The sequence below is a fragment of the Vigna radiata genome, chromosome 7 (genome assembly GCF_000741045.1).
Source record: "Vigna radiata var. radiata cultivar VC1973A chromosome 7, Vradiata_ver6, whole genome shotgun sequence".
Classification (NCBI taxonomy): Eukaryota; Viridiplantae; Streptophyta; class Magnoliopsida; order Fabales; family Fabaceae; genus Vigna; species Vigna radiata.
This window is the reverse complement of record NC_028357.1, coordinates 36,025,615-36,047,805: the sequence shown is the minus strand read 5'-3', so window position 1 is coordinate 36,047,805 and position 22,191 is coordinate 36,025,615. Positions and strand designations below refer to the sequence as shown.

The following is a 22,191-nucleotide window of genomic DNA, read 5'->3' as shown; positions in this document are numbered from 1 at the left end:
AACTAAAAAAAAAATTTAACCCTTCTTTTTATTATATCCATTATCATAAATACTTAATTTTGTTTTTTTAATGCCACAATCTAAGTTTTAATTAAAGTTACCTTTTTTTTATCAATTTTTTTAATTTTTTTTTTCGAATATATTGCATCACGTAAATACAGAAATTCTCATTCAGGCCCACTTTTTAAAGTATCTCGTAAACTTGATTTCTACATGAAAAATTGATGTAAAGAATGAAGAAGCTTAAAATAGTCTTTAACTAAAACAAAAAACATCCTTTATCACTTCAGCAGTCACTTCTGACACTTTGAAAGCTGTGATTGAATATATTCTAAAGCACCTGATATTCACTTGCATTACGATACTCTCCATAAAATTCAAAACCATCTTAATTAAATAGTTCAAATGAATTTGACTTGTAAAATAAAATATTTATATTTAATTTTGAAGGTTTGATATCTTTCCAACTAACACTTGTAACATTCTAAATTTTAATTTTAAAATAAGGAAGGAATAACATTTATAGTGAAAAGATTAAGTTCTCTATTAAAAAAAAAATTGAAACATGAAAGTCAGCCAAATGACATTTTTACAAGTCAACAAGGTTGACTTTGGTAATCTCTTTAAAACAGTAGGTAAAAATGACAATTATAATAACAAACTTTAATTAGTAAAAAGCAATATAGGAAAATAAAAATTACATGAAATTATCTACAACAATTTATGAGTAATTCACTAGAACTAGACAAAATAAAAATTATGAGTAAATTGACCAATCAGCTGGAGTCTAAAAATTTTATAACACTTCATGTAATAAAAACATTTTATCAAACACTGGCTAATATTCTTAATATAGGAATTACACTAAACTACATTAACTCTAAATAAAATTAAAAGTAAATGTTTGAATAGATTTACAAATAATAAAATGGATTACTTAAGAAGTAATATAATCTAGGGTTTCTAGTACTTTCCTAGAATGGGATATTTAGAGTTGCCTTTTTAACTTTGAAAATTAAAATTTGAAGTTGTCTTTTTAACTCAGAACATTTATAAAAAGAATGTTGAAGTCATGTTAGTTCGCCACAACTTATTCCAAACTTCATAATTTATTTTTTAAACATGCTTATTATGGTGATTTGTGTAAAAAATACACCATTTAAGTAAAAAAAAAAAAATAAGTATCAAAATTTTGGAACCAAATTTTTTTAAAGGATTTATTTTAATTTTTAAATTTCATATTTAAGAACTAATATCACTTATTTTAATTGTATGATTAAAATAATTAATCTAATTTTAAGAAACGAAAATCAGTATTATCTTAAATTTCAGAAGGTAAAAAGGAACATTCTAGTTTATTTATTCTGGATCAATTTGTAGATGGTTTCGATCTTTTCCAAGAAGCCAGCCGCCGTCAGCAACTCAGTATTGAAAACCTCCTGCGTCAAAAACTGCAACATATCATATAACAGGAAATTTTCTCTGATAAATGAAAAATTTTGTTATCCAATTTTACTTACTAAATTATGAATCAATTTATCTTCAACTTCACTTAAACTCGTTTAAAATAATTCAATAATCAAATTTAAATCCATTTAACCTCAAATCTAATGGAGTTAAAATATATGATGAATTTAATTGAATAACATTTTAGAATCCATTTTTATTGTTGTTTTGTTTACTTTTAATTACATTATATCATTTATAATATTATATATATATATATATATATATATATATATATATATATATATATATATATATTCTTATATTACTACTCAGATCTCCATATATTATTTACTTTATAAAGTTTTAATTTTTGTTCTAATTAAATCTGACCTTAAATTTTTAAAATCAGAACTGTATCCATAAAATAGGTACTTTTTCTTTTAATTTTTAATTGTTGAAATTTTAAAAAATATGACTTCAATTTATATTTTTTCAAAGTTTAAATGAAACTAATTGATGTTATTTTATCAATTTTACTTCTAACTGATTTTATTTTTCAAAATTAACTATTTTTATTAAATTTAACTATTGTTTTAAATTAAAATAACTATTTACAAAAAATATCTAAAAGAATAGAAATAATCTAAAATAAAATTGTAAAAATGATTTAAATTTACTTTTATATTTTAATAATAATATTTTTTTCTTTTTTAAAAAAAAAATAAACACGCATAATACTTCGTAAGGGTTTTATTACATTAAGAAAATGAATTCCATTTTTTTCGAAATAACATCTTCATAGGAAAAGGAAAAGAATGTCGGAGTAGGCAGAAATATTATTATAAATAATTTATCATATCTCTTCAACTTAGATCAGTTATTAACAAAATTATGAATACTTTGGAACAAACATAAAAATTAAATAAACTTTGTTAAAAATGTTAGAGTTAATGAATATTCATTATAACTGCAAATTCAATCATAAAAGGTAACTATTATATGTTTTTTAAGAGTTTTCGTATAAAACTCTATTTGTCTTATCTACTTAGTTGATAATATGTAAAAAAAAAATATTTACACTATTTAGTCTATATTTTATTTATTAGAAAACGTAGTCTAAAAAATGTTCTTTTTACTTCGCTAAATGTAATTTCGTTTTTCATAGAATCGAATACAAATTCAAAAAATTTATTACAATTGACATTCTTAATATATATTTTTAAAAAAATTATTACAATTGACATTCTTAATATATATTATTTTCAATCTTCAGCATTAAGCTCTTGCTGTGTGTAAACAATTATATTAATAAAAAATTGGTGGGATTAACTTACTACAGAAAAATTGGATAATTTATACAAAGATTTACTTTTATTAATAATATAAATTCTTAATGACATAACATATATTCTAAAAATTATTTAAATTTACCATTCCTACATTCCCCATGTAAAATTGCACGATTGAATTTATGAACTATACTTTTTTAACTGATACAATAATTAAGTAATTTATTTTTTTCTTAAAGCGTATCCCAGTATAAAAATATATTATTCACAATCGGAACAGACATTTTTGCATCGAAATTGTAGTAATGTATAAATAACTAACACAACATACAAACTATACATACTCGTTTATAAAATTAATAATTTTAGGGTGTTTTAAATTTGACAATGATGATGTTTCTTTTAATATTTTTAATTTTAAAATCAACATCAAGCTTATACAAATATTATTGAACACATGATTAGACTTTTGATTTTCATAAAAAAATTCGAATTACTGTGTAGGCGGCTAAATTAATGCAAATAAAACTAAAGCCCCACTCTTTTGACCTACAAATTTAATTATATATATATATATATATTAGTTACGTGTTGATAAAACCATTTTTTTAAGGGTATCGTATTTATAGGAAAATGTAAATTTTAAAATTATAAAAAAGAAAAACAGAGACAAAATAGTGGATGTCAACCAGTTATATAAATTGATTGGAGTGTTGTATAATTATCTAATGATAAGCGAATAATAAATATAAATTGATAACCAAGAAGTTGGATGAATCACAATTCAAGAGATATTATTTTTTTTATGAAATATTTTTGTGAAATTTAATTTATAGGTCATGAAGACATAAGCCAAGTCATCCATACTCGTATTATAATAGCCAAGTACGATTGGTCGAGATGGCTTCAAACATATATAACACAGTTTGCAATACAATTATTTTGATTTAAAACATATTCACTCATATAAAATAAGATTTTACAAACAAAATGATTTAAAGAATCGCAATATTATTTACTAAAAATAAGATAATGTGTTACAGTAAATACCAGATAAAACATTATGCATGTCTTATTACAAAAACTTCATCAATAATCCTTTTTATAGAAAACTTNTATAAATAAAGTTTAAGAAGGAAAGATCCATGGCAAAAATTTTGGAGTTGTTGTGTGATTCTTCTTCTACCAATTCTTTTTGTGCAAAAGCTTTGAAACTACAATATGCATTCAATGTTCTTGAATAANCATTAAATGTGCGTGAATTATTTGACAGTATCTCTTAAACACAACAAATTTTTATTGGCATAAATAGGTAACTTTTTTTCCATTTTTTGAGTAAGATGCATGATCTTGTTACAGGTGGCTAACTCTCCAATACTCATATCTCACATTTTCCAAAAAAATTGTCTGTATTGAATATCTTTCAACATGTCTTTTTAAAAAAATTATTGATGATAAAATATTGCGAGATTCAAAAAATAAAANTAAACAAAGAAACATACATTATGTCGAATAAAAAACTTATCAAATAATGTATAATTGCTTGCAAGCAAATACTTATCAGATTAAACAACATAAAGACAACTTTTACGTTTGTAAAATAAAACTCATATTAAACAAAGTTCAACTCTTAAGTCTGGTTAATAAAGTAGACATTTTACATATGACATAATCGAATTTATAAAAAAGATATATTTTAAACTTAGTTGTTCAAACACAATTAAAATTAAATCAANCTCGCTTTTTAACTTGGATCTAAAACAAAATAATTAATATCTATAGAAAATATTTAACAACATAAATTCAGATAATATAATGCAGGAGGTGGTATGAAACGAAATTGACAGGGTAACACTATGCACTAACCTAAAAACACTCCGAGTTTTGCGATGAACCAAACCNATAAGCATAAAATATGTATGCTAAGCTCCTTCATTCTACTCTTCACCTTCCATTTTTGTTCTTGTTCTGATACCATATCTGCTGACAAAGCCATCAGAGATGGCGAGCTTCTTGTTTCCAAAGGCAAAACCTTTGCTCTTGGATTTTTNAGTCCAGGAAAATCCAAATCCCGCTATGTGGGAATATGGTTCAACAACGTGAAAGAACAAACTGTTGTTTGGGTTGCAAACAGAGACACTCCCATCAATGACACCTCTGGGGTTCTCTCTATCAACCCAGATGGAAACCTAGTCCTCCACCACAACTATAGCACTAGTCCCATTTGGTCTACCAGTGTTTCACTCACACAATCAAATACCACTGCCACTAACGTCATAGCTCAACTCTCAGACCTAGCAAACCTTGCTCTGATTCTTAACGACACCAAAACTCTCATCTGGCAAAGCTTTGATCATCCCACAGACACCTTGATTCCATATCTAAGAATTGGTTTCGACAGAAGAGCTAACCAGAGTTGGATCCTCCAATCTTGGAAGACAGATGATGACCCCGGAACGGGTTCTTACACATTGGAATTGAGCAGCACTGGGAAGGCACAGTTGTTCTTGTATCACCAGAACCTTCCCCTGTGGCGAGGTGGATCATGGAACGGTGAGTTATTTATGGGTGTACCCAACATGAAAAGAGATTTGCTTACTTTTAATGTTTCTTTTACGGAAGAAGAAAACCTCGTAGCACTCTCGTTTAACCCGCGTGATAATTCCTTGATCACTTGGGTGGTGGTTCAGCAATCAGGTTTCTTTAACGTATTCACTTGGGATAACCAAAAGAATCAGTGGAACAGGTACTGGTCTGTGCCAATAAACCAATGTGATAACTATGGAACCTGTGGCTCAAACGGTAATTGTGACCCTTTGAACTTTGAGGAATTTCGGTGTACTTGTCTACCTGGGTTTGAACCCAAATCCCCACATGAATGGTACAATAACAGAGATGGGTCAGAAGGGTGCGTGAGGAAGAAAGGTGTATCCGTTTGTGGTAATGGAGAAGGGTTTGTGAAAATTGAAGGCTTAAAGCTTCCTGATACATCTGAGGCAACTGCCAAAGAGGGTTGGAGTTTGGATGAGTGTGAGAAAGATTGCTTGAGAAACTGCTCTTGCACTGCTTATGCAGTTCTTGATGTGAGGAATGGTGGAAGTGGGTGCTTGGCATGGCATGGAAATTTAACAGACATACAAAAACTGAGTGATCAAGGTCAAGATTTATTTGTCCGTGTTGATGCAGAAGAACTAGGTACTTCCTACCACTATTTTTCTCTGTATGAATTTAACACCGCACATATATTTTAAGATTCTGCTTCAACCTATCTGAAATGTTTCTTCTTTTCAGCAAATTATAACAAAAAGACAAAAGGATTACGCGGTAAAACGAGGATTGCTGTAATTGTGACTGCTTCTGCAGTAGCAAGTATCATTATCCTCTTCGCTCTGTATTTCCGGTGGAAGAAGAAAACCAAAGGTTAGTGTTCCGTTCTTTATAATTATATTATTTAAAAATACGTACTAAGGATTCCTAGTTGACTTTAATTTATAAATTCAAATAACTTATGAACAAGAATTAAAATAAGCGCATGTCAACAAATAGGAATAAGAATTAAAATAATACACATGTCAACAACATATGATATGAACAAGAATTAAAATAAGAGCATATCATGAATGAATAAAGAAAGCAATATGAACATAAAATGGCATAGTAATGGTATGAAATTTAAAAAAACAATTATAAGCAATGCAATTGATGAAACTAAAAAAAAATAGAAAACATGGATAAGAAATAGAAATGGAGAACACCCACTTGGGATGAAACTCGGGATAAGTGCAAGAGGGAATCACTAATTGAATTCTAGGGAATTTAATATAAGACTTACAAGAAAGAAAGTCGCTCTGTGAAGGAACAAATGTCTTAAAATCTGAGTTTCTTATTCAGTCTAGAGTATTTTTATATGAGGCAACCTGACTATATATAACCATGTTGATGCTGAAATTCAAATGGAAATTAAGAGGAAAATTTAAAGTTAAATGTTAGACATTCCATACTTGATTGTGGTTTTCATTCTCCTTCAAACACTATGTTTTCAATGTGCTTGAAACTCTTTCCTCTTTCTATGATTGGCACTTTAATTGAGCTTGATTGAATTTTGAATTGAAGTCTAATTTTAATCCAAACTACAACTACACTTACAAATTAAAGAAAAAAACATAATAAAAATAAGTTCTAGTATACAAAATGAGAAACAAAACATTTTTATTCTTTAATAGGTAATCCTGATATATCAGGTATTATATATCTGTTCACTCCATTCACTAAATTCTTCTGCACCTTTGCTTCAAGTCTTATCTCAAGGCATTTATAATTTCAGATAAAGTAATGCAACATTTAGACCAACTTTCCCCTGGACATGACAACGGTATCCAAAGCAGCACGCATAGAAATCTTCCATTTTTCAGCCTTAAAGTGATAATGGAAGCCGCAAGAAATTTTGGTGATGAGAACAAGCTTGGGCAAGGTGGATTTGGTTCTGTCTACAAGGTAACTCAAACACCATCATGCATGAGCAGCTGTTGTGAGAAGTGTCTTTTATGTCTTTAGTTTTTCCTTGAATAGAAATTGTAGGAAAATGATGAAAAAAAAAGAGTGAAATGGGGTTGAAGAGTTATAAACATTTCAGGGCTGCCTAGCTAATGGACAAGAGATAGCAGTGAAAAGATTGTCTGAACATTCAGGTCAAGGGACAGAAGAGTTTAAAAACGAAGTTACATTGTTAGTTAAACTTCAACACAGAAATCTAGTGAGGCTGCTCGGTTGTTGCTTTGAAAAAGAAGAAAGGATGTTAATTTATGAATATTTACCAAATAAAAGCTTGGACTTCTTCATATTCGGTATCTCTTTATCTACTTTCTCTTTACTGCAAAGAAAATGTTATACTCCTGTTTCATTACATTTTTTTGTGCATATCTGAGAGTTTGAACGCTTAAATTCAGATGAAAAGCGAAGGTCATCACTGACATGGGATAAGCGGTTTGAAATCATTTTGGGAATTGCTCGAGGTGTTCTATATCTTCATCAAGATTCAAGGCTGAAAATAATTCATAGAGATCTAAAAGCAAGCAATGTGCTCCTTGATGCTGCAATGAATCCCAAAATCTCAGATTTTGGTATGGCTAGAATATTTGGAGAAGATCAAATCCAAGCAAGGACGAGAAAAGTGGTCGGAACATAGTAGGTGTATTATTCATGTAAAGACTGTAGTTATTAATATGTATGATTTATAATGTTTTAATGGTTTTTGCATGTAGTGGGTATATGGCACCAGAATATGCTATGGATGGACGGTATTCAACAAAATCTGATGTCTTTAGTTTCGGGGTCTTACTCTTGGAGATTATTGCTGGCAAGAGAAATACAGATTCTGAAAGGGGAAGATCCTCTCGAAATTTAATTGGACATGTAAGTTGAGAAAGAGAAGTGATTAAAAGTGGGTAAGAGAATTATTTTGGTATTATGAGTGAGTGGTTAATTTAATGATTATGTTATACATGTGTAGGTGTGGTTACTTTGGACAGAAGGAAGGGCGTTGGATATAGTTGATTCAACACTGGGTGAGTCTTATTCTCCAGCTTTTGTTCTGAGGTGCATTCAGATTGGTCTATTGTGCGTGCAAGAAAATGCAGCAAATAGACCTTCATTGTCAGAAGTTGTTTTCATGCTAGGCAATGAAACAAGTCTTTCCCGTCCCAAAAAGCCAGCGTTTTTACTGAATGGAGATTTGGCCGAGTCATCATCAGGTGGGGGATCTTCAATAAATGAAGTAACAGCAACTACTGTCAGTGCTCGTTAGCTAAAGCCTACCTCAATTGTGTATATATATATATATGAAAAATGTTATTTTAACTATTTTTTTTACAATTTTTTTAGAATTGTCTGTGATTGATCCATCTTAAATAAACAGATTAATAAAATAGTGACGTATACTTTATTATTAAAATGTTAATAAAAGAAATTGATACTGTATAAAGATCTCCATATATTATTGTCACACTTTACATGTTCATGTAAATCTTGCAAGACTTGTAGTGTAGATTCTATAGTAGTTTAGAGTGTTGGAATGTGGCCTTTACGTGCATTTGTTAGATAATGGAAAATGTTCTTTTAACATTTTTTTTTCATAATTTTTTACATTCCCTTGTGATTTATTTTTTTAACATGTGAACCAATAAAATAATGATATATAATTTATTATAAAAATTATTAAAAAAATTTGTTATAACATATGTTCCTTGTGTGATGTTAGAAACTTTAGAGATTATATAATGAACTTTTGAGACACAATCTAATCTAATCTAATAAGAGAAAAGGACATCTTGAATCTATGTTTATAATCTTGATTCTTTATCCAATGGTTGTGTTTTTAATAGAGGTGCATCCAAATATTGTGTAGCTTGTTGTCAGTTCTATTACCAGATCCTTCTGTTAATTAAAATCTAACTAATTATTTTGTTCATAATCTATTATAATATAAGGAAAAAAATTGATATTAACAAATTTATGTTATTATTTATTTTATTTTATTGATAAATGTTTTAAAAATTAATTTTTAGTTATTTGACATTTTTAATTTTTTATTTATATTCATTTTATTATTACGTGTGTATGATTTTTTTTTATTTTTTGTATATTTATTCTGTTATTACATGTGTATAAAATTTATTTTTATTTTTTACCTATTTATTTTATTTTTAAACTAATTTGTCTGTACTATCTTTTTATTATTAGTTTTATCTTATCTTATTTCTTTGTATATTTTTGTAACTTATAATTAATCAGTCATTTAATAAATTATTAAAGAATAATTTACAATTAAAGTATAATTTCTTTTATAATATTATTTTTATTTTTAATTTTATCTTTTAATAATTTATAATTATTTGGTTATTAATCAAATTAAATTTAGAAAGATGTATTTTTATTTTTAATTTTATCTTTTTATAATTTATAATTATTTGGTTATTAATAAAATTAAATTTAGAAACATATAATTTATTTTTATTTCTTAAAATAATATTTTTAAAAAAGAGCAATATATTTCAACTTTATTATGTAATATGTAATAAATTATTATTTTAAATCTTAAATAGAATTTTACTTTGTCAAATTTAAAATTTTCATATCAATATCTAAATTATCAATTATATATAAAGTTAATTTGCATTTAATAAAAACAATCTCCATTGATTGGAAATCATATATACTAACTTAAATCATTGTATTTTTGCATAATGGTTTTTATATGTAGACATGTTTATGCGATGTAGGATATTATAATAACAATATGATCTTAAAAAAAAAAAATTGACTTTAAGCAGTTTTAATAGTAAAAAGGTTTAAAACTCTTTTTGGTCTTTAAGTTATATGTGTATGTTCAGTTTAGTTATTGTTTTTAAAAATGTAAATCTTTGATTCCTAAGTTATAAAAAATGTATCAAATGAGTCATTCTTTTAGTTGAAATATTGTTTTTGTTGTTTCTTAACAACTACTGCATTTTTAGATTGCTCTGATTTGTTTCTTAATAATAAGAGCACTTTAGATTGCTCTTTGTACTTTGATCATGAACATCAAAAAAGGACTCATTTGATACATTTTTTATAACTTAGGAACCAAAGGTTTACATTTTTAAAAGCGGGGACTAAACTGAACATCCGCTCATAACTTAGGGACCAAAAAGAGGTTTAAACCTAGCAAAAACTAAGGCAGAAAGGGGCTTATGGCCTCGTTTCTAGCTCTAGTAGAGGCTAAAGATCCTTAAATCAAAGGAATAATTTAATTGAAATTGGACATGTGATAGTGGTTGTCTAATGAACCGAAGCAAAAAAATACTTTTGGTAGCAACTTTGAGCACAATCGAGACAATAGATCCATCTCATTTTAAATAATTAATTAATTTGAATAACTTATGGCAGCGGTTCCCACTAAAACTGTTGTTATAGGTCCTTAAACTTAATTAATTATTTAAAACTTGATGAGGTTTATGACCTTAGGCCTAGAACCAATGTTAAAAACTCATTTTTTTTTTATTTTTTTGTACAGGTTTAATGCTTCAGTTTCTTTTAATCGGAGCAAACTATGGACCTTTTTGCTTCGATTCATAACTAAGGTTAAAATGCAAACCTTTTTTTCTTTGTTTCTTCTGTTTATCCACTTTAGTTCTTTATTAAACGAGAATCATCTTTGCATTATGAAGATAAATCATTGTTGCACTAGCAAACACGAAGCATCCACCGTTATCAAACATCCTTCGTTGTTGAAGCATGGGAAGCCTAATCTCTCATTTTTTTATTTTTTATTTTCCGTTATAGTTTTATGTTTTGGTTGTGGAAGAACTAAAGCCTAATGTGCAAATTTAGGTTTCAACTTATAATCGAAGCCAAAATATCACTAATTTTTACCTTATCTACATATGTTTTGGTTGTTGAACTGAAATTTATTATCCAAAATAACTAGTGTGAAAACTCTTTCCTACCCTTGTACACGTGTAAACTTGTACAAAGTGACTAATATGAAAAATCGAGAAGGTATGATAGAACTATTTCAAAGTGACTAATATGAAAAATCGAGAAGGTTTGTAATCATGAAAGAACTATTTCATAGAACGAAGATACAAGTGATTTCGAGATAATACATTAAATATATGACATCAACTAAAGAAATATTAAAAAGTTATTTTTATCGTGTCAAGATTTGAAAAGAGAAGACACATATCGACCAAAAAATTATCTATATATAAAAAGAGATCAACTAGTGATTATCTATATATATAAATGAGAGATTAACTAGTGATAATAAACTCGTATCGTATGGGTTAAGTTAGTACTTGAGTTAAACAAAAATGCGTATTCTAATATATGTACTAATATATTATTACATAGAAATGCGCAATGACGAGAAAAGTGGTAACACAAAACAACACTAATGATTCTAGTGAGTTATTAAATATATATATCTATCCACCACTCCTTCCTGAAAATACGCTATTCTTTGAAATTTAAGGCGTCATGTGTCTTTGTATAATTGGTGATGCAAGCAATGCAATGTTACACACATTGATTATAGGATAACACTTTAATTTGTTTTATTAAAAAAAAAATTGGTTCAATAAAAAATTATAGCTAAATGATATATGAAAAGATATTTATGTATATATAATTTTTTTCATGAAAAATTAAAAAGAAATATGTGATTTTTTAGTTAATCTAATATTTCTTTTTGGAATATCTGTAAATTTTTTTTTACGAATTCATCTTTTACTCTCATAAATTGTTTTCTTCGAAATCAATATTTGTCGTGGAATTACAAGTTATTTTTTCTTCTTCTATATCTACATTTATTTGATTCATTTTATAAAGATAAAATAGTTAAAAAAATATTTTATATTAAAAAAATTAAAAAAAAGTAAAATAATTATAAAAGAAATAAATCTTGTACTTTGAAATAAAATAAAATAATATTAAATAAATATAAAAAATTTGTATGTATCAAATGTATATTATATATATATATATATATATATATATATATATATATATATATATATATATGATAACCCATATGTGACCGTTTGTGATTGGTCTGTTTCAATTATTTTTTTTCAATGTAAATTTAAATAGATTAATAAAATGATGACATGTTAAAAAATTGTTAAAAGAAGTTTTCAAAAATATCATCATCCACACACACACATATATGGATAATGATATTTAGACAACATTTGAACATCATCTACGTGTCATTCTCTAATTGGTTCATGGTGGTGTTTATTATTATTATTATTGATTGTAGAGTAATTTTAGACCAATCATAAAATGACAAGTAAATGATATTCAAATGTTGTCTAAGTATCATTATCATATATATATATATATATATATATATATATATATATATATATATGGAAAATGATATTTTAACACCATTTTTTGACACCATTTTGACACTGCACACGTGTCAAAATGTGATTGGACGATTTCAAATTAAAATAGTTGAGGCAGAGGTATATTTGGAAGAGAAAAACCAAAGTTTATTTTTTTAATTTGAAATTGTCCAACCACATTTTGACACGTGTGCAGTGTCAAAATGATGTCAAAAAATATGTTAAAATATCATTTTCCTATATATATATATATATATATATATATATATATATATATATATATATATATATATATCATGCAACAGTTCCTTGTAGGCAGAAAAGAGTGACGTTTTAGGTACGGCCTTTGTTGGCTGTGCATTCAGCAGCCTCGACGACGATTCAAAGAGAAAAGGAATGATTCTTATACCAAGTGTAAGAGTCCTCAATCCAAGTGAAATTCTTGCATAGTCGTGGGTACATGAATCTGCTACAGAGAAAATTAGTGCAAGAAGAGTATGAGAACGTTTGATTGGACAGCACTAATCTTCAAGTACAAAGTAGGATTTTCCTCATAAAAGGCAAGAGAGGAACTCCATGCACCATGCTAAAACTCTTCCAACCTTTGTCATGACTCAATACCACAAGCATAGCATCTACCTGCTCTGCGCTAAGATTCTACTATTCAGCTTCTCCTTTTGCTCTTCTTCTGATACCATAGTTGCTGACAAAGGCATCAGAGATGGAGAGCTTCTTGTTTCAAAAGCCCAAACATTTGCTCTTGGATTCTTCAGTCCAGTCAAGTCCAACTTCCGCTATTTGGGAATATGGTACAACAATGTGCAAGAACAAACTGTTGCTTGGGTTGCAAACAGAAACACTCCAATCAATGACACTTCTGGGTTTCTCTCAATCAACCCAGATGGAAACCTAGTACTCCAACACAAATATAGCACCTTTCCAGTTTGGTCTACTAATATTTCAAATGCTCAATCAAACAGCACCAAAGTCATGGCTAAACTCACAGATATAGGTAATCTTGTTCTGATTCTTGACAACACCAAAGCTGTCATCTGGCAAAGCTTTGATCATCCCACAGATACCTTTCTTCAATATCTAAGGCTTGGTTTCGACAGAAGAACAAACCAGAGTTGGTTCCTCCAATCTTGGAAGACAGATGATGATCCTGGAGCAGGTCCTTACACATTGAAAATAAGCAGCACTGGGAAACCCCAGATGATGTTTTACCACCAGAACCTTCCCTTTTGGCGAGGCGGATCGTGGAACGGAGAATTATTTATGGGTATGCCCGACATGAAGAGAGATATGTATACTTTTAACGTTTCTTATATAGAAGATGATAACCAGGCAGTGCTCTCATATAACATGGTTGATCGGTCCGTGATCTCTAGGGTAGTAGTTCAACCATCAGGTTTCTTTCAAGTATTCACTTGGGATAACCAAAAGAGTCAATGGAATAGGTACTGGTCTGAACCAACAAATCAGTGTGATAACTATGGAACCTGTGGATCAAACGGTAATTGTGACCCTTTGAACTTTGAGGAATTTCGGTGTTCTTGTCTACCTGGGTTTGAACCCAAATCCCCGCACGAGTGGTACGATAACAGAGATGGATCAGAAGGGTGCGTGAGGAAGAAAGGTGTATCCGTTTGTGGGAATGGAGAAGGGTTTGTGAAAGTTGAAGGATTAAAGCTCCCTGATACCTCTGAGGCAACTGCCAAAAAGGGTTGGAGTTTGGATGAGTGTGAGAAGGATTGCTTGAGAAACTGCTCTTGCACTGCTTATGCAGTTCTTGATGTGAGGAATGGTGGAAGTGGGTGCTTGGCATGGCATGGAAATTTAATAGACATACAAAAACTGAGTGATCAAGGCCAAGATTTATTTGTTCGAGTTGATGCAGTCGAACTAGGTACTCCCTCTCACTATCTTTTTCTTCATCAATTTAACACCACATATACATTTTAGGATTCTGCTTCAACCTATCTGAACTATTTCTTCTTGTCAGCAAATTATAACAAAAAAAGAAAAGGAGTGCGCGGTAAAAAGAGTATGGTTGCAATTCCGACTGCTTCAGTACTGACAAGTGTTATTCTTTTCTCCTGTGTATATTACATGTGGAAGAGAAAAAGCAAAGGTGCGTCATTTACTATTAAGGATGCTATTACACAGCACTCTAATGTGGAAATTGTAAGATAAAAAGACCAGTTTTGAATTTATGTGCAGTCACTATAAAGATCTCTACACTTAACTTGTTAGAAATAGACTGATCAGCCTTTGGTTGAATTACAATGTATATATGTGTGTTTAAATTAATTTCTTTTGTATTAAAAACTATGGCTCAAACCTTTTCACATTAAGTGTATTATAGAAGAATGGATATGATCAAACTGTGAGAGGAAATTCACCAATTCCAGCGTGGGCTTTTTTGAAAAGTCACTTCCCTGTTCTATAACCTCCGCAATGATATCCCTGCTCTTTATGGTTCAATACCATTTGCTGTTAATCTCTTGAATACCTCTAAACAACTTAATTGTCAATATGCAACAACTATGCATATATTCACGAAAAATGGTCAATTTATCAGTTTCTTCTTGTTTAGACATTCTTCTTCTGTTCTTTTGACTCATTATAAGGTCTGCGTACTCTGGACAGTTAGTAAGGCTATTTAACCAATCTTAAGCTTCGTCACCAACTGCAGGTTTTATCCTTACATCGGAAATACTATAGCTAAATGTAGAGTTATAGATGAATCGACATGTACATAATTAATATAGCAATATTTGTACCTCATCCACAACTGTTTCCCCTCTTAAAAAGAAGACAAACTTTAGAACTTGTTTTCCAATATTTCAAATAAAGGGAAAATTTTTGTAGAAATAGCACAAAAGAAAAATGTAAGAGGAGCTTATTCTTTTATGTCGTGCATTTATGATTTCAGATAAAGTGAGGCAACATTTAAACCAATTTTCCCCTGAAGACGACCACGATATCCCAAGCAACACACATCCAAATCTTCCCTTTTTCAGCCTTAAAGTAATAGTGGAAGCCACAAGAAATTTTGGTGATGAGAACAAGCTTGGGCAAGGTGGATTTGGTTCTGTCTACAAGGTAACTCAAACTCAATCATGCATGAGCAACTGTTCTGAGAAGTGTTTTTATGTCTTTAGTTTCCTTTCAATAGAAAAAATTGTAGAAAAATGACGAAAAAAAGAGTGAAATGGGGTTGAAGAGTTATAAACATTTCAGGGCTGCCTAGCTAATGGACAAGAGATAGCAGTGAAAAGATTGTCGGAACATTCAGGTCAAGGGACAGAAGAGTTTAAAACTGAAGTTAGATTATTAGTTAAACTTCAACACAGAAATCTAGTGAGGCTGCTCGGTTGTTGCTTTGAAAAAGAAGAAAGGATGTTAGTTTATGAATATTTACCAAATAAAAGCTTGGACTTCTTCATATTCGGTATGTCTTTCTCTACTTTTTCTTTACTGCAAAGAAAATATTATACTCCTGTTTCATTACATTTTGTTATACACATCTGAGAGTTTGAACGCTTAAATTCAGATGAAGAGCGAAGGTCATCGCTGACTTGGGATAAGCGGTTTGAAATCATTTTGGGGATTGCTCGAGGCGTTCTATATCTTCATCAAGATTCAAGGCTGAAAATAATTCATAGAGATCTAAAAGCAAGCAATGTACTCCTTGATGCTGCAATGAATCCCAAAATCTCAGATTTCGGTATGGCTAGAATATTTGGAGAAGATCAAATCCAAGCAAGGACGAGAAGAGTGGTCGGAACATAGTAGGTGTATTATTCATGTAAAGACTGCAGTTATTAATATGTATTATTTATGATGTTCTATCCGTTTTGGTTTATGTAGCGGTTATATGTCACCAGAATATGCAATGGATGGACGGTATTCAACAAAATCTGATGTCTTTAGTTTTGGAGTCTTACTCCTGGAGATTATTGCTGGCAAGAGAAATACAGATTGTGAAAAGGGAAGATCCTCCCCAAATTTAATCGGACATGTAAGTTGAGGGAGAAAAGTCATTAAAACTGGCTAACAAACTATTTCATTATTATCAGTGGTTAATTTAATGATTATGTTATACATGTGTAGGTGTGGTTACTTTGGACAGAAGGAATGGCCTTGGACATAGTTGATTCAACACTGCCTCAGTCTTACTCTCCAGCTCTTGTTCTGAGGTGCATTCAAATTGGTCTATTGTGCGTTCAAGAAAATGCAGAGAATAGACCTTCCTTGTCGGAAGTTGCTTTTATGCTGAGCAATGAAACACCTCTTTCCCCACCCCAAAAGCCAGCATTTTTATTCCATGGAGACAGAGATCGGCCTGAGTCATCAACATCAGGGGGAGGATCTTCAATAAATGAAGTAACAGTAACCACCATCAGCGCCCGCTAGCTAAAAGCTACCTCAGTTGTTTAAGGTGGTGCAGATTTTATTTTAAATGTGTGGTACATAGTGTAGCATTTTGGCGCTTTCTAGCTTAGCTAGAGCACCTAAAATCATTTGGCGCATTATGTTCATGCAAAATAAATAAATGGAATTTTGTGCACTTATATCCATTGAAATTGTGAGGGTGTGGAGGCTCTAAAAGTTATCAGACCTAGAAACCATTGATTTGTTCATAAGAAGCAATTTTCCAGCTTTGAAGTTCGCAGGTTTCACTGTTTCATTCTAAGGATATAATGATATCCATCATATACAACATTCATTTTCCTCTTCTTTTTTAAAGGCGATCCGTGGTAGTTTTTGACACCCTACAACTATACTTTAGCTTTAAACTAATTTCTAAATTTAAAAGAAAAAAGAAGTGGCACTAATCATACATATTAACGAGATTTACAGTTTCTTTCATAAAAAATATACTTAGTGCAGTGTAGTTATCCCACAAAGAAGAAAAATGTGTGGAACTACGCTACCTTATTACCCTTTATTTTTACATCATCATTCTAAAGTGGATAATTTGTAATTTATCATATACAATATTTTGGCAAACCTTAGTATTGTTGTATTTATTACACAAGCACCATAATCGCATTGGCCTTCAGCGAGCTTCAATCATAGTTATACTTGCATCATTTACTGAATAAATTCCTTCACTGGTTGATGGATTTGAGCTCTCATAATTAATTTTCTTGAAAATAAATGCTGGTTGTTTTGGGTCAGGAAGAGTTGAGTCATTACCCAGCATGAAAACAACTGCTGACATAGATGGTCTCTCAGCGGCATAATCTTGAACGCACAAAAGACCAATTTGTATGCATCTTTGGACTTCAAGGTCACAGAGCGACTCTCCTAATGATTGATCAACAATCTCCATGGTTTTTCCTTCTCTCCACAGTTCCCATATCTACATTAATTGAAAATCATATCAATTGGACCATTGAAGGGTATATTTAAATTGCAGCAGAAGTTCTCATAAAAATACTAACATGCCCAACTAAATTTGTGGCTGTAATGTCTTCATATTGACCACTGTTCTTTCTGCCTGTAATGATCTCTAGAAGTAAAACTCCGAAGCTGTATACGTCAGACTTTATTGAAAATTGTCCTTCCATGGCATATTCTGGTGACATATAGCCACTACAAAAGTAAAACAAAAGGAAATCACTATATGATGTGAACTGTTTACATATGCACTGTCTGAGTAACAAATAATGCAACGAAGATTATTAATATTGTGTGTTGTTGATTGCTTACTAGGTTCCAACTACACGATTTGTGTTTGCTGCAATTTGGTCTCCACCAAATATTCTAGCCATACCAAAATCTGCAATTTTGGGGTTCAATGCAGAGTCCAGCAAGACATTGCTGGCTTTTAGGTCTCTATGAATGATTCTTAATCGTGAATCTTGATGAAGGTATAAAATTCCTCTAGCAATCCCACAGATGATATCAAATCGCTTTTTCCAGTCTAGTTGTGACCTTTTAGATTCATCTGGGCCAGAAATTAAAGGTATCATTCATTGTTCTGGTAATTTATGGATGAACTTTTTACTGTAAATGGTTAGGTATGGACATGGCTACCTCCAAAGTGAGAGCTAAAGTACTAAGCAGCAAAGATGAAAACAAAAACATACCAAAAATTAGAGAGTCCAAACTCTTATTAGGCAAATACTCATAGATTAATATCTTCTCCTCCCCTTGAATGCAGCAACCTAAGATCCTCACAAGATTTCTGTGCTGGAGCTTTGAGATCAAAACCACCTCATTTTTAAACTCTTCTATGCCTTGTCCAGAGTTCTTTGACAGCCTCTTCACTGCTATTTCCATTCCATTACTCAGTAGACCCTGAAGTCATCATCCAAGGAAAACTTAATAATATATGTAATGTGATATATATGAATACCAGGCATTATAAAAAGTAAAGTGGAGTTGAATTTGAACTTGTTAAAGAAGAATGGCTACCTTATAAACAGAACCAAAGCCCCCTTGACCTAGCTTGTTAGAATCAGAGAAATTGTCTGTGGCAGCAGCTATGGAGCTAAGATCAAAGAATGGCAAATCTGAATTTTTTGTAGAGTCAAATTCTTGTAGATCGCTAGGGTCCTCCAACTTAAGACGAAAGGAATACTTGCGATCCCTTTTTATCCCTTTTCATCAAACAAGGAAACAAATACATTTGAGCACGTAATTAATTTAGAATTGAGAAACCCTAGCGTGGGAAATAATAATTTTAAAACTTACCTTGTTTCCTGGCTTTAACAAACCAACACACGAAAGTCACTGCCAAAAGCAATATCATAAGAATAACAATGGTCAAAATTACCACCATTCCCTTCTTTCCAAGAGAACCATACGGATGTTTTGCATACTTAGCTGCAAAATCCAAATGTAAAGATATTATAAGTAGAGAAGAAATAATGACAGATAAATCAACTATATACTGCTAAACTATAATGGGTTGTAAAACTTTTCTTTTTACTGCTATAATTTTGTTTACTTATTTCAATCACTTTGCTTATGCTGATGGTAATGTTTAGTCACCGATTTACTCTGATTTTGGACATATTGTACTATAAATGTTGTGGGTACCAGATCATTTGCTGACAGCATGTATGGGTAAGATTATAGTTTGTCATTTCTCGTGTATTGCTCATGAGAATTCAATGGCTTCAGGGAGTCCTATTGATTTTGTAATTCCTAAATTTTCTGGGAAAATAATGAAGTTCAAAGAAGCATGAACACTTAAACTCAGCAAGCTACAAAGGAAGATGAAAGTCAAATTGTTGAATCTAATTATATAGTGCTAAAAAACCAAGTCTCTGGCTAAAATTTATGAAAAATGCAGCTTTCTTACTTTGAAGAAGCTTCAATGCAAATAGAGTAGAATGATGCAATGAAGGGGGACCTCGTTATTATTAAGAAAAATAATATTTGAGTTGAAATTGTTTCGGTGTTGTGATTATGTTTACTTAGTGCTAAGTCATGAATTTACTTTGATTTTGAATAAATTCATACTCTAAATACAATGGGTATATAATTTTTTGTCGATAGCACATATGAATATGATAATGGACGTGTTTCATTCAGGTTATTACTAATGTATATCTTAGTTTTTACAATCTATTTAAAAAAAGAAAGATAATTGATCTTAAAATTAACATACCCAATTCAAGCGCATCCACTCGCACGTACAAGCTCTGTCCTACTTGCGTGTAGGTCCTCGTGTCCTCCATGTCACCGTGCCAAGTAAGACACCCACTCTCCGAGCTCTCGTTCGCACTCGTGTAAGCCGCACACGTGCAATCCTTCAAGCATCTCTCTCTGCACTCTCTCATTCCGATCATCGCCACCACACGCGCCTTCGAAGTGTCGGGAACCTTCACACGTGCCACCTCCACAAACCCCTCTCCGCTCCCACACGTGGACACATTGCTCTTCCGCATGCAACCACCCGACCCGTCTCGAAGAAACCACTCCCTCTCGGACCTCGGTTCGAACCCCGGCAAACACTCGCACTCGAACTTATCCGCGTGATACGGGTCGCAGTTCGCGTTCGACCCGCACCGCCTGAAGTTGTCGCACTCCTCCTTTGGCGCGTCCCATATCGAAAACCACCTGCGCTCGCGACCCTGCCACGTCAACCTCGTCACGTGCCCAGTCTCCTCCAACACCATTCTCGAGAGCACCGTTGGGTCCTTCACTCCGTACATTATCGAAACTTCTTTCTCGTCGTCCACGTAGCTAACGGTGAAAATAAAATTCGGAGTCATCTCGGGCACCCCGCTCCATCTCTGACCCGTCCATGACCCGACCCTCCACAACGGGGCATCCCCTCTGTAAAGAAACAGCTGCGGAAACCCGGTTGGGTCGATTTTATACGTCAAGTTCCCGGTTCCAGGGTCGTTGGCCGATTTCCAAGAAGTTAAAAACCGGTCCAGACCGGTTTGTCGGTTCAACCCGAGTTTCATGAACGGAAGCATTGTATTACTGGGATAATCAAAACTCTGCCAAAGGAAAACAATTTTGTCGGCTTGGATCAAAACTAGGTTTCCAGTGTCCAAAAGCTTGGCCGAAACGTTCGTCGATGGCATGGAAGCGTTTGAAGACCAAACGGGGTCGAGGTTTCGGGTGTTATTGCTGTGGAGTACGAGGTTTCCGTGGTTGTCCATGGATAGAACACCGGAAGTGTCGTTGAGCGGAGCGTCTCTGTTGGCAACCCACACTACCGTTTGTTCCGAAATTTTGTTGTACCATATCCCAACGTATCGGCTTGTGGAGTTTGATGGGCTGAAGAAACCGAGTGCAAAGTTTCCCAACCCATCGGAGACCAAAACGTCGCCGTCTTTCAAGGGTTGGCCTGTGGTTATGGTGTTGTGGAGTGAATGACAACAAGGGTAAAGAAGCGTCAGAAGAAGAAAAGGGGTGAGAAACTCTTTAGCTGAAAGCAACTTCATGATTATGGTGTTGTAGTTCTATGTTGGTGAGTGAATGGAGTATTTATTTGGAGAAAGGTTATATAAATGATTGGAGGAGCTTCTTCAATCAGTATTTATGATGGTGCTGATATTTTTCCGTGAAGACTGATATGCATGAGTTGTTGTATTCAGGATTGTGCATGTAAAGAGAGAGTGATTGAGACACACAACTAAACCTTGGTGGTTGTTTCACATTAAATACTTTGTTTCTCATGTGCCCCACAACGAACATAGAGACATATAGGTTGGGTTATAAGATCCTTTAGCTAATCCATTTTATGTAGCATAGCAGATCAAACTTGATCTTCATCATTAATAATTCTACCTTATCTAAATAACAACCTTCACTTTGTCAAATCCAGTACCATAATTTATTTTATGTTGGCTACAAGTTCAATAAAAAGGAAAAAAAAAACGACAAAGATTAAGAGAAGTGATTGTTTTCTTTTTTTTTTTTTTCCAAAAACTTCTACGCACACTTCAAACAATGGTAACCAGGTGTTGGATGCCAGTTGAAATCATGATTTTGTGGCGATATTTGACTGTGGAATAGTGTGGATAAACTAAAGCAATGGTGATCATGACTTGAAAACGAGAGTTCAAAAACTTCGATATTCC

At 31.7% G+C, this 22,191-nt stretch overlaps 3 protein-coding genes across 4 annotated transcripts; 2 read left to right on the top strand and 1 right to left on the bottom strand.

Annotated features, from left to right (window-relative positions):
* The first annotated feature begins 4,573 nt into the window (after positions 1–4,573).
* LOC106766378 (G-type lectin S-receptor-like serine/threonine-protein kinase RKS1) lies at positions 4,574–8,677 on the top strand. Of its 2 annotated transcripts, none has more exons than XR_002668672.1 (7): positions 4,574–5,933; positions 6,030–6,158; positions 7,063–7,232; positions 7,372–7,582; positions 7,685–7,911; positions 8,000–8,150; positions 8,248–8,364. XR_002668672.1 is itself a non-coding variant. In XM_022783560.1 (7 exons), the coding sequence occupies exons 1-7, from the start codon at positions 4,628–4,630 to the stop codon at positions 8,539–8,541; spliced, it is 2,499 nt and encodes an 832-aa protein (XP_022639281.1). In that variant the 5' UTR covers positions 4,574–4,627; the 3' UTR covers positions 8,542–8,677. The 2 variants fall into 2 exon arrangements, 1 of the variants encoding a protein (XP_022639281.1); XM_022783560.1 differs by having other exon boundaries at positions 7,685–7,922; positions 8,248–8,677.
* Positions 8,678–13,002: 4,325 nt separating this feature from the next.
* LOC111242064 (G-type lectin S-receptor-like serine/threonine-protein kinase RKS1) lies at positions 13,003–17,351 on the top strand. The gene is made up of 7 exons (XM_022783559.1): positions 13,003–14,537; positions 14,634–14,762; positions 15,567–15,736; positions 15,875–16,085; positions 16,188–16,425; positions 16,505–16,655; positions 16,748–17,351. Exons 1-7 carry the CDS (start codon positions 13,205–13,207, stop codon positions 17,048–17,050), a joined length of 2,535 nt encoding a protein of 844 aa, XP_022639280.1. The 5' UTR covers positions 13,003–13,204; the 3' UTR covers positions 17,051–17,351.
* A 121-nt stretch (positions 17,352–17,472) lies between these two features.
* Positions 17,473–21,680, bottom strand: LOC106768369 (G-type lectin S-receptor-like serine/threonine-protein kinase At1g11410). Its single transcript, XM_014653488.2, has 7 exons — positions 20,262–21,680; positions 19,340–19,471; positions 19,061–19,245; positions 18,733–18,943; positions 18,353–18,590; positions 18,085–18,235; positions 17,473–18,002 (listed from the first exon to the last, which is right to left on the bottom strand). The coding sequence occupies exons 1-7, from the start codon at positions 21,550–21,552 to the stop codon at positions 17,697–17,699; spliced, it is 2,514 nt and encodes an 837-aa protein (XP_014508974.1). The 5' UTR covers positions 21,553–21,680; the 3' UTR covers positions 17,473–17,696.
* Between the last annotated feature and the right edge of the window lie 511 nt (positions 21,681–22,191).

Bases quoted from the DNA above. Each gene is read 5' to 3' on its own strand.
- LOC111242064 (XM_022783559.1), top strand. From the start codon at position 13,205: ATGCACCATGCTAAAACTCTTCCAACCTTTGTCATGACTCAATACCAC. The intron at 14,763-15,566 runs GTGCGTCATTTA...TTATGATTTCAG, and splicing joins GTGGAAGAGAAAAAGCAAAG to ATAAAGTGAGGCAACATTTA. The intron at 16,086-16,187 runs GTATGTCTTTCT...GCTTAAATTCAG, and splicing joins CTTGGACTTCTTCATATTCG to ATGAAGAGCGAAGGTCATCG.
- LOC106768369 (XM_014653488.2), bottom strand. From the start codon at position 21,552: ATGAAGTTGCTTTCAGCTAAAGAGTTTCTCACCCCTTTTCTTCTTCTG. The intron at 19,246-19,339 runs GTAAGTTTTAAA...TTTGATGAAAAG, and splicing joins TGTTAAAGCCAGGAAACAAG to GGATAAAAAGGGATCGCAAG. The intron at 18,944-19,060 runs GTAGCCATTCTT...TGATGACTTCAG, and splicing joins GCTTTGGTTCTGTTTATAAG to GGTCTACTGAGTAATGGAAT.